The following is a 12,351-nucleotide window of genomic DNA, read 5'->3' on the forward strand; positions in this document are numbered from 1 at the left end:
CCATTTAACCAGTCTCTAAGAAATTTCAAAATTTCCCTCATCTTCCCATCTTCTGTGAGCCCTCTAAATTCTTTCCCAACTTCTGCCCATTACCCAGTTCCAAAGTCTCTTCCACATCTTCAGGTATCTTTATAGCAATGCCCCACTTTTCAGTACCAATTTTCTGTTAGTACATTTTGCATTGCTATAAAGGAATATCTAAGGCTGGGTAATTTATAAAGAAGAGGTTTAAGCTGGGTGCGGTAGCTCACGTCTGTAATCCCAGCACTTTGGGAGGCTGGGGCGGGCGGATCATTTGAGGTCAGGAGTTTGAGACCAGCCTGGCAAACATGGTGAAACCCTGTCTCTACTAAAAATACAAAAACTAGCCAGACGTGATGGTGTGCACCTGTAATCACAGCGACTCGGGAGGCTGAAGCAGGAGACTTGCTTGAACCTGGAAGGCAAGGGCTGCAGTGAGCTGAAATCGCACCACTGCGCTCTAGCCTGGATGACAGGGCAAGACACCATCTCAAAAAATAAAAAATAAAAAATGAAAGAAAAAAAGGCCAGGCGTGGTGGCTCACGCCTGTAATCCCAACACTTTGGGAGGCCGAGGCAGGCGGATCATGAAGTCAGGAGATCGAGACCATCCTGGCTAACATGGTGCAACTCTGTCTCTACTAAACATACAAAAATTAGCCGGCCGTGGTGGCAGGCACCTGTAGTCCCAGCTACTTGGGAGGCTCAGGCAGGAGAATAGCGTGAACCCAGGAGGCAGAGCTTGCAGTGAGCTGAGATCGGGCCACTGCACTCCAGCCTGGGTGACAGAGCAAAACTCTGTCTCAAAAAAAAAAAAAAAATGTTTAATTGGCTCACAGTTCTGTGGGCTGTACAAGAAGTACAGTGCCAGCATTTGCTTCTGGTAGGCTTCAAAAAGCTTACAATCATGGCAGAAGGCAAAGGGGAGCTTTGCCCTGCTTTTTATCGCATTGCAAAAGGAACAAGAATGCTACTTCTGTTTTCCTTTTTTTTTTTTTTTTTTTTTTTTGAGACGGAGTCTCGCACTGTTGCACTGTTGCCAGGCTGGAATGCAGTGGCACAATCTTGGCTCACTGCAACCCCCGCCTCCCGGGTTCAAGCGATTCTCCTGCCTTAGCCTCCCAAGTAGTTGGGACTACAGGCATGCACCACCATGTCTGGCTAAGTTTTTGTATTTTTAGTAGAGACGGGGTTTCACCGTCTTAACCAGGATGGTCTCGATCTCCTGACCTTGTGATCTGCCCCCCTCAGCCTCCCAAAGTGCTAGGATTATAGGCGTAAGCCACTGTGCCAGGCCAGCTAATTCTGTTTTCCAATGAATGAGTTCCTCAATTTAATGTTCCAGCTTACTAACTCCATTCTAACTAACGGAATCCATTCTACCATTTATCCCATCTATGTGTTCCTTATCTTTCCTTTTAGAAACAGAGTCTTGCTTTGTTGCCCAGGCTGGAGGGCAGTGGTGCAATCAGAACTCACTGTAGCCTTGAACTCCTGGGTTCAAGAGATCCTCTCACCTCAGTCTTCTGAGTAGCTGAGACTGCAGGTGTGTGCCACCATGCCTAATTTTTTAATTTTTTTGCAGAGATGGGGTCTCACCATATTGCCCAAGCTGGTCTTGAACTCCTAGGCTCAAGCTATCCTCTCACCTCGGCCTCCCAAAGTGCTAGGATTACAGGCATGAAACACTGCACCTGGCTGTGTTCACTTCAACAATTAAAAACTTTTCACACTTATGATTCTAAATTCTTGTTTCATATCTTATCTCCTTAATATTTATCATGTCATCCTTAAATTATTGGTTTTCTTTCCCAAAGTATTTCTGCTTCAGATATTTACTTTTACTTTTGAGGCAGTTTTTAGGTATTCAACTATATTGCTGTGTGAGTTCAAATTCTCCTCAGGGTATACGCTACTAATCTGGAAGGCACAGGGAACAAGACTGTCAAGGAGAGGAGGGGACAAACTTTGGGGCAAAGAGCTCTAGGAACTCTAAGACCACATATAATCACTCCCACTCAGTATCAGTATCATCCCCCCAAGCCATAACTTATTTCAGGGCCTTGCCTTTATTTCCATCGGCTTATTAGGGCTTTTGTACTGCCCTAATATTACTCTCGTGGACACCTGCACTAGTATTCTGCCCTGTGGCCTTCATTTTACGGTAAGGTGTTCAGCTATGGTTATCCCAAGGCAGGGATTGCCCTTTTCTCTGTAAAGGGCCAGATAGTAAATGGCTTTTTTGGCTTTTAGGGCCATAAGGTCTGTGGCAGCTATTAAATTCTGCCGTTACAGTGAGAAAGTATGGCTGAGTTCCAATAAAACTTAATTTTAAAAACTGGTTCCAGGCTGGATTTGTTGGGAGGGCCACAGTTTGCTGGCTCCAGTCCCAAGGCAAAGGTATAGTTAGGAGTAAGGAGGCAAAAGCAGATTTTTTTTTTTTTTGAGACGGAGTCTTGCTCTGTCGCCCAGGCTGCAGTGCAGTGGCCGGATCTCGGCTCACTGCAAGCTCCGCCTCCCGGGTTCACGCCATTCTCCTGCCTCAGCCTCCCGAGTAGCTGGGACTACAGGCGCCCGCCACCTCGCCCGGCTAGTTTTTTTGTACTTTTTAGTAGAGACGGGGTTTCACCGTGTTCGCCAGGATGGTCTCGATCTCCTGACCTCGTGATCCGCCCGTCTCGGCCTCCCAAAGTGCTGGGATTACAGGCTTGAGCCACTGCGCCCGGACACAAAAGCAGATCTTAAGATGCTTTTCTTAATATGTCCTATTACTGCCTCCACCAGGGGCTATACCTTTCAAGTTGCCCCCTTCTCCTCCACCCCGCAACAATACCCCCATCAAAAAAAAGATTCTTTGACTCCCCAGGAGTTGCTCACATTTGCTATTGTTATTTTTCTGGATTCTGTCCATGTCCGCTTTATAGGTCTAGGGAGGGAGAAGCATATGCTAATTCACCATCTTGGCAGGAATGGGAAACCAAGTCAATAATTGTTTTCTTTTGTGTTTTATTTATATATTTTTGGCAGCAAAATTGTGTTTATTAAAAAAAAAATCTGGACTATGAACACACTTCACTGCTTTGAAGAACTCCAAGCCAAATAAAAAGACCAATCAATATTAAAAGCAGTATAACTGGTTACTTTCTTAAAAATACATAAAAAGAATCAAATCCAACAGTGTAGGAAGACAATCACCCCCATGTCAGAAGTCACAACTTCTTCCAAATAAAGAATATGACCCATCTGCCATATTGAATCAATATTTATTTCAGGACATGCCATGTCAAAATAAAACGAAGAGTCAACCCTTGCTTTTAACAATTATATTGTATTATAAAAGCACTTTACAACTCCATCCCATCTTTTAAGTATAAGTTACTGGTATGTGGGCTAATGATTATCTGTAAGCATTTCTCTATTCAGATCCATAATCCAAGTGCTCTCTGAATATTACAAGGTGACAATAAGTGGGAAGTGGAGGAGGAAGAGGAAAGAGAGGGTACTAAGGTTCTCCCAGTTTAAGGTTTTGTTGCAATGAGAGGATGAGGAAGTATGAAGATAGTTTTGTTGTCTTTTCATCTGTATACTGTGTTAAGTAATGCTTACAACATAAATTCAGCAGGTTTTTCCTGAGCTGTAACTCAGAAGTTTTCTTCCTGCAAACAATGTATTTACAAATGTGTTTATTAGCTTACACAGCAATCTCACAATAACTAGTAAAGATTAAAAGGGCACACTCCTAGTATATTTGTTTGCAGTGTTTTAAGGGAAATACATATTGCCATGGTGAAGCTCTAAATAGATTCAACGAAACATCTAAAAATTGAAAGTTGTTAAAAAAAAAAAAAAAGGCAAAGAAATAAATATCACCAAAGAAAAAAGATTAATTGTAGTATAAATATAAAACTAAATCACTAGTTAATTAAACTATACAGATCTAATACAAACCAAAACCAGCCTGAAAGACCCAACCTTAAAAAATGCTAACAAATAAGGCATAAATCTGCATAATATTGAGTTTTATTTCCATTCTCTCCTTTCTCTCTACTATGTATGCTTTACCTGATCTGCCTCTAGGGGCTTACAAGAAAACAGTTTCTGGTTTCCGTCTTCAATTTGACCTCAAATGTTCTGAGCAAAGTTTTTGCTATTCTGCTGAGGGTTCTTTTGTTGGTAAGCTTTAGATATCGTAGTTTCTACTAATTCAGTAGTTTTGATTGTAGTGCCAAATTTAAATTCTTCCAGTGGTTCTTCTAGAAGGAATTAAACTTTTATAGTGCCTTGCCTGCATAGTATTATTTTTTTAAAAAAGAAAACTCAAGCAAAATCTATTGCTTAAAGAGGTTTCTTATTTTTTAAACAAACAGAATAACTCTTGACAATTTTAAAACCATGGGAGAAATAGTTCATTAGAACTTCATTATCTTACCATGAAGAATACTAAAAACCTATTCTGAAGCACTTGGTTACTATTCTCTCCCAGAGTCTAATAAAGCACATGTGAAAGAGCCATTTGTTTTAGTCAGAAATACATTTTTTGCTCTTCTACTTATTGTAAGTACTCAGTATGTTCTTTAGGACTCATTTTGAAGATGCACCAGGAGCCTTTTCTCATTCAAGCACTGCCTACCATGATGGCTGAATTTTGACCTCAAAGAAGATCTAACTTATATCAGTGCTCAAGAATAATTTTGGACATCTTGGTCCATAGTCTACAGCAAGTGGTATCTGTAAAATTAAAGGATAATTCCAGTGGGCTTGGTTGAACTGCTGCTTTGCCATCTCTTGTTTGAGGAAGTGGGGGGAGGCTAGGTAAGAATAGGTAATAGGGAATGGGGGTAAGGGAGAGGTGAGAAAAGCAAGGAGAGATAAAGTAGGCTATGAACACACTGCTCAATAACCAAGCCATACTCATACTGTTGAGATTTCCATCATTTTGAAGTACATTATCATAACATTAAAAAAGAAAAAAATGTTAAGAAAATGTATCTAATTTTTAAAGTTATCACTGGAATATGCTGAAATATTTTGGCTTTTTGTAAAATATAAATAATGAAGACACTGACTTTTTTTGTGCTTATGAAGCTAATAGATCATCTCCACGAGACAGGCAGCAATGATGAATTGCAATACGTTATTACTGAAGGGAAAAGGTTCAAGCCAATATTCACACTGCAGTCAATGAAAGAGTAAGGGGGCCAAAGCAGTGAGCTTCTAAAGAAGGGTTGAAGATGACATGAGAGATTAGCAGGAACAGCCTCCTTCGCTGACTGGTTGCTCCTGAGGCTTTTCCAGTTTTATGTCAATCACTGAAACAAAAGTTAAGGAGCCATAAATGGGAAAGTACAATTTCAATTCTTACAAACACTAGCATTTCTGGGATGGCCCTTATATTCCTATTTGTCTTCAGAGCCTATACAGTCACTATTTTCCACATAGCCACCTCACCATATAGGGTGCTCAAATGGAATAAACTTGCTTATATCTACTGTATGCAACAAGGGTCAGAATGAGGTACAAGCTCTATTTATGGGTATCTATCCTAAGGAACTTATTCTATAGCAGCAAGAAGTGATATGAAGATGATGTTCCTCATAGAATCATCCTAATATAAATCTGAAAATAGCCTTCAAGACAGTTCCAACAGCAGGAGAAGCATTTAATAAATAAATGGGACTTCAGGCCAGGCGCAGTGGCTCATGCCTGTAATCCCAACACTTTGGGAGGCTGAGGTGGGCAGATCACCTGAGATCAGGAGTTCAAGACCAGCCTGGCCAACATGGTGAAACCCCCTCTCTACTAAAAATACAAAAATTAGCTGGGCGTGGTGGCTTGTGCCTATAGTCCCAGCTACTTGGGAGGCTGAGGCAGGAGAATCACTTGAATTCAGGAGGCAGAGGTTGCGGTGAGCCGAGATTGCGCTGCTGTACTCCAGCCTGGGCAACAGAGTAAGACTCCATCTCAAAAAAAAAAAAAAAAAAAAAAAAAAAAAAAAAAAGTGGGGAGGGGGCAGATTTCAACTCAACAGAACTTTTTTTTTTTTTTTTTTTGGAAACATATTTTATGTTTTTTGTTTTTGTTGTTTTTTTTGGAAATGGGAGTTTCGCTCTTGCTGCCCAGGCTGGAGTACAATGGCACGATCTTGGCTCACTGCAACCTCTGTCTCCTGGGTTCAAGCGATTCTCCTGACTCAACCTCCTAGTAGCTGGGATTACAGGCATGTGCTACCACGTCCAGCTAATTTTTTGTATTTTTAGTAGAGATGGGGTTTTTCCATGTCGGTCAGGCTGGTCTCGAACTCCCAACCTCAGGTGATCCACCTGTCTTGGCCTCCCAAAATGCTGGGATTACAGGCATAAGCCACCGCACCCGGCCTGTTTTATGTTTTTTATGAAAACATACAACATTTACAAGTGGGAAGGGCTGAATACCAAGTGCTATAAACTATATTGCTTAATAAAAATGTCTGCATATGGAAAAACACTAGAAGGTAAATATGAAACACTGAAAACATCAAATTAAAAATCTTTAGTATTAACTAATATTAGATGTTCCAATCCTTGGAAATAAACTAATATTATGTCCTGCTTCTGAAAGCAGAGGCTACAATAAGGCTCCACTCTATTTCTTGCCTGTGTCAAGCAGACAGCTCAAGTGTTAGAAAAAGAAATGAAAATCTGATATTCTATGAGGAAAAAGCCTGGAGTCAATGGGACTCAAAATGAAGAGGCAAGGAGACAGAGATTCTGAGAGTTTCCTGCTCATTTAAAAGCAAGCAAGCAAACACAAACCCTCTCACTGATCAACAATGAGAAGCAGGCTGCAAAGGGTACACTTCGATAACTATACAGAAACTATATATAATTTGCTATAGAAAACCTCTGAATTTCTATGCCTCTAAGTCATCAGTTCCTGGTTGTAAAAGGCAATGGCACAATATTCTTTAGCCAAGCAAGCAGGGCTCTAAAGACTAGTGTTAATAATGAAAAATTTCCGATGAAACAAAAAGGATACTGTCTTCTCTGCTTCTGTCCTGTGTGCTTTCCATTCCCGGCAAAGCTGCTGCTACACGTCGAAAGAGCTGTGGGAAAGAAAAGTGGTAATTGAGAGGGAACATTTAGCAAAAGGTATTGAGGTTTATGATTACTGTACAGTGAGCTGTCTAAAGGTAGGCACAGAAGGGTATTGAGGTTTATGATCACTGTACAGTGAGCTGTCTAATGCTGGGTACAGTGGTTCACACCTGTAATCCCAGCACTTTGGGATCCACCCGAGGTGGGCAGATCACTTGAGGTCAGGAGTTTGAGACCAGCCTGGGCAACATGGTAAAACCCTGTCTCTACAAAAAACACAAAAATTAGCCAGGTGTGGTGGGACACACCTGTAGTCCTAGGTACTGGAGAGGCTGAGCCTGGAGGACTGCTTCAGCCCAGGAAGTGGAGGCTGCAGTGAACTGAGATCATGCCACTGCACTCCAGCCTGGGCAACAGGGCGAGACGCTGTCTCTAAATAAATAATAAAATAGAATAAAATGTCTATTCATTCTATAAACGAGTATTATATAAAAAGCAGTATGCCAAATACAAAGAGATATAAAGACACGATTTCTGTTTTTTTAACTGGTGAGATAAGACATGAACAAATAGCTATAAGCAGCAAAAATGTCATTTGAATAATAAAGTATTACAGAAACCCAGAAAAAGGGCAGATCATTCATTTAACAAAACTGTATAGAATTCCTGTCTTTCATATAAAGAGTTAGGTTCTGGGCTGGGCGCAGTAGCTCACGCCTGTACTCCCAACACTTTGGGAGGCCAAGGGGTGTGGATCTCGAGGTCAGGAGTTCAAGACCAGCCTGGACAACATGGTGAAACCCTGTCTCTACTAAAAATACAAAAATTAGCTGGGTGTGGTGGCACATGCCTGTAATCCCAGCTACTCAGGAGACTGAGGCAGGAGAATCACTTGAACTTGGTAGGTAGAGGCTGCAGTGAGCCAAGATCACGCCACCGAATTCCAGGCTGGGCAACAGAGCAAGTCTTTGTCTCGGTGGGGGTGTGGGGGGGAAAGAGTTAGGTTCTGAAGTCAGTGTATAATATATTGTGAAAGTCAGTCCAGTCAAAATTATCCTTTATCATTTGTTAGAAAAGCACTATGTTAGAGATTAATACACCACCCCTCAAGTCCAACACAGCTGGCTTTTTCTTCCATCATTGGAATGAGTGCCAGTGGGAGTGGCTGACTTGTGTTTGAGGTATGAAGCTATGAAAAGTATCTTCAACAGGAGAAACGCATTCAAGCCTGGTGAGACGTTTATTTTTGAGAGGCATATGAGAACAGATACTGGAACAACAGTTTATACTTCTTATATTGTTCCAATCTTAGTCATACACATACTGGGTACAACACCAAGTGAAACTGCCTGATTGTTTCAATTATTTATCTTTTAATTAAGCACACAGTGTAAACTCATAAATTAAATTCATGTGTGCTGTAACTCCTTTGTACCAAGTACTTGCTTACTTGAGGCAGTGTTTCAGGCTGCCTCATTCTGTGTCTTTGAGACACAGAAATTAACAAGAAAAAACAGTTTTTTAATTCAAGGAGCTCAAAATCTGGTAAAGGAGATACTCAAACAATTCCTTATGTTACAATGTGATGCTACAAAGTAGTGTAAAATGCTATGAGAATACAGATGTAACAAGGTCCAACTCAGGAGGCTGAAAAAAATCTTTTTTTTTTTTTTTTTTGAGACGCAGTCTTGCTCTGTCACCCAAGCTAGAGTGCAGTGGTGCAATCCTGGCTCACTGCAAGCTCCGCCTCCCGGGTTCACGCCATTCTCCTGCCCCAGCCTCCCGAGTAGCTGGGACCACAGGCGCCCACCACCTCGCCCGGCTCATTTTTTGTATTTTTAGTAGAGACAGGGTTTCACCGTGGTCTCGATCTCCTGACCTTGTGATTCGCCCGCCTCGGCCTCCCAAAGTGCTGGGATTACAGGCGTGAGCCACCGCGCCCGGCCTGAAAAAAATCTTTCAGGAGGTAATATCTGAGTTGAGCGTTAAAGGCAGTCTTAAAACCTCACTTGGCTGACATACATACATAAAATGCTCAGGGTTTAAGTGCTCTATAAGTATCACTGAATTAAAGAAAGAACAGAATGCCTAGAAGGGCAGAGATAAGAGACTGGAACTATAAATAATATGTTTAAAAATGTATCGGGCCAGGCGCAGTCGCTCACGCCTATAATCCCAGCACTTTGGGAAGCCAAGGCAGGTGGATCACGAGGTTCAGGAGTTCGCGACCAGCCTGGCCAACATGGTGAAACTCCATCTCTACTAAGAATACAAAAATACGCTTGTAATCCCAGCACTTTGGGAGGCCAAGACGGGCGGATCACAAGGTCAGGAGATCGAGACCATTCTGGCTAACATGGCAAAACCCCGTCTCTACTAAAACTACAAAAAAATTAGCTGGGCATGTTGGCAGGTGCCTGTAGTCCCAGCTATTCAGGAGGCTGAGGCAGGAGAATGGCATGAATCTGGGAGGCGGAGCTTGCAGTGAGCCGAGATTGCGCCACTGCACTCCAGCCTGGGCAACGGAGTGAGTCTCTGCCTCAAAAAACAAAACAAAACAAAACAAAACAAAAATTAGCCAGGTGTGGTAGCGCGTGCCTGTAATCCCCAGCTACTCCGGGAGGCTGAGGCAGGAGAATTGCTTGAACCCAGGAGCTGGAGGTTGCAGTGAGCCAAGATCGTGCCACTGCACTGCAGCCTGGGCGACAGAGCAAAACTCTGTCTGGAAAAACAACAACAAAAAATGTATAAAAGAGCAAACTGCAAAATTTTGATCTGGTAGACAAAAGCCTGATAGGGTAGGTGCAGGGAGTATGAAGATTGGGGAAAACTCTAATTGTCTTGGTTCTATAAGGTTTAGTAGCTTTTTTAAAGATGTACCAAAATCAGGCTTTACCCCAATATTCAATCCAAATCAGCTATAAGACTTTGAATTGCAGAACATTTACCTTACCGTTTCTGGTACACCATGAAAGATCATGTAGACGTACAAATTACCATCATGTCAAATCAATATAACATTAACTGTATACGGTGGGTCCATTTGGATTAATATGTGAACATTAGGTTTGAAACACAGATAAATATTCTAGCTAAGTGTGCCGACACAAGCTAGTAATCCCAGCTACTTGGGAGGCTGGAATGGGAGAATCAAGCAATTGAGCCCATAAGTTTGAGACCATTGGCAACACAGAGAGACCTCGTTTTAAAAAACAAACAAAAGCCATTCTAAATGCAACAATTAATGACTGTGAAAGCTGTTAATTTTATGAACAAAAATAAGTAGGCCAGGCACGGTGGTTCACGCCTGTAATCCCAGTACTTTGGGAGGCCGAGGCGGGCAGATCACGAGGTCAGGAGATTGAGACCACCTTGGCTAACACGGTGAAACCCAGTCTCTACTAAAAAAATACAAAAAAAATTAGCTGGGCATGGTGGCAGGTGCCTGTAGTCCCAGCTACTCGGGAGGCTGAGGCAGGAGAATGGCGTGAACCCAGGAGGCAGAGCTTGCAGTGAGCTGAGATCGTGCCCCTGCACTCCAGCCTGAGCAACAGAGCCAGACTCTATTAAAAAAAAAACAAAACTGATACAAGTTAAATGAATAGAGAAATACAGTGCATTAGTCAGACAACTTTTTAACTTTCAGATAACCCTTTAATTTCAGATAACCCTTTAACTTTCAGATAGAGTATTATACCCTTTTTATTTATTTTTTATTTTTTGTGAGACAGTCTCACTCTGTCGCCTAGGCTGGAGTGCAGTGGTGCCATCTTGGCTCACTGCAAACACCGTCTCCCGGGTTCAAGTGATACTCCTGCCTCAGCCTCCCGAATAGCTGGAAATACAGGTGCCTACCACCAAGTCTGGCTAATTTTTTTATTTTTAGTAGAGATGGGGTTTCACCATGTTGGCTAGGCTGGTCTCGAACTCCTGACCTCAAGTGATCTGCCCGCCTCAGCCCCTAAAGTGCTGGGATTACAGGCAAGAGCCAGGGTGCCCGGCCCTATACCCTTTTTTTTTTTTTTTTTTTTTTTGAGACGGAGTCTCACTCTGTCACCCAGGCTGAAGTGCAGTGGCGCAATCTCAGCTCACTGCAAGCTCTGCCTCCCAGGTTCATACCATTCTCCTGCCTCAGCCTCCCGAGTAGCTGGGACTACAGGCGCTAGCCACTATGCCTGGCTAATTTCTTTTTTGTATTTTTAGTACAGACGGGGTTTCACCGTGTTAGCCAGGATAGTCTCAATCTCCTGACCTCATGATCTGTCTGCCTCGGCCTCCCAAAGTGCTGGGACTACAGGCATGAGCCACCCTGCCCGGCCTCCTATACCCTTTTTAAATTAAAAAAATATATATATATATATTGGCCAGGTGCAGTGCCTCACACCAGTAATCCCAGCACTTTGGGAGGCTGAGGCAGGTGGATCACAAGGTCAGATCAAGACCATCCTGGTTAACACAGTGAAACCCCATCTCTACTAAAAATACACAAAATTAGCTGGGCATGGTGCCACATGCCTATAGTCCCAGCGACTAGGGAAGCTGAGGCAGGAGAACTGCTTGAACCCGGGAGGCAGAGGCTGCAGTGAGCCTCCATCCTGGGCAACAGAGCGAGACTTCGTCTCAAAAAAAAAAAAAAAAAATCTTCATTTTAAAAGGGTCTTGCTCTGTCACCCAGGCTGGAGTACGGTAGCATGATCATAGCTCACTGCAGCCTTGACCTCCTGGGCTCAAGTGATCCTCACACCTTGGCATCCCAAAGTGCTGGGATTACAGATGTGAACTATTATACCTTGTTTAAACCAGCAAGGGTTTCTAAAAGTTTAATACAAGGCTAGGCAATTCTGATCTTTTTAATGAGCATTCAACAATGAATTAAAAGCAGAATACAAACTTTGTCAGCTCAAAATTTCATGCATCAGGAAAAACTCCAATGTCCATTAATAAATCACCTTTCATCAAGACATAAAGAATACAGGGTATGAAGGAAAACATATTTTATAGAAATTGAGTCAAAAAAAGTGTTCTCTCACCAATATCAGCTGAAAACTTGAAAATAACCATTTACTTATTATCACAAATAGGCAGTAAGTATAGTGACTACAGAAACAATCTAGTAGCTGACAATGTGACACTATATCAAACTTTAACAGTGTTTTGGGGATTTTTTAATTTTTGCATATAGAAATTTACTCTATAATAGTGATATAGGCCTTTTTTTTTTTTTTTTTTTTGAGATGTGGTCTTGCTCTGTCACCCA

The 12,351-nt window shown here is 42.2% G+C and overlaps 1 protein-coding gene across 2 annotated transcripts in view; it reads right to left on the reverse strand.

The window, feature by feature from the left end:
• Positions 1-3,265: 3,265 nt before the first annotated feature.
• Positions 3,266-12,351, reverse strand: part of RAB6A (RAB6A, member RAS oncogene family) — a 99,406-nt gene continuing 90,320 nt past the window's right edge. For both annotated transcript variants that reach the window (XM_005579046.4, XM_005579047.4), the window contains exons 7-8: positions 7,036-7,102; positions 3,266-5,330 (exon numbers count right to left, since the gene is read on the reverse strand). In XM_005579046.4, coding sequence (XP_005579103.1) covers positions 5,266-5,330; positions 7,036-7,102 — 132 coding nt within the window. In that variant the 3' untranslated portion in view covers positions 3,266-5,265. The remainder of the gene's footprint in view (positions 5,331-7,035; positions 7,103-12,351) is intronic.

The sequence above is a fragment of the Macaca fascicularis genome, chromosome 14, assembly GCF_037993035.2.
Source record: "Macaca fascicularis isolate 582-1 chromosome 14, T2T-MFA8v1.1".
Taxonomy (NCBI): Eukaryota; Metazoa; Chordata; class Mammalia; order Primates; family Cercopithecidae; genus Macaca; species Macaca fascicularis.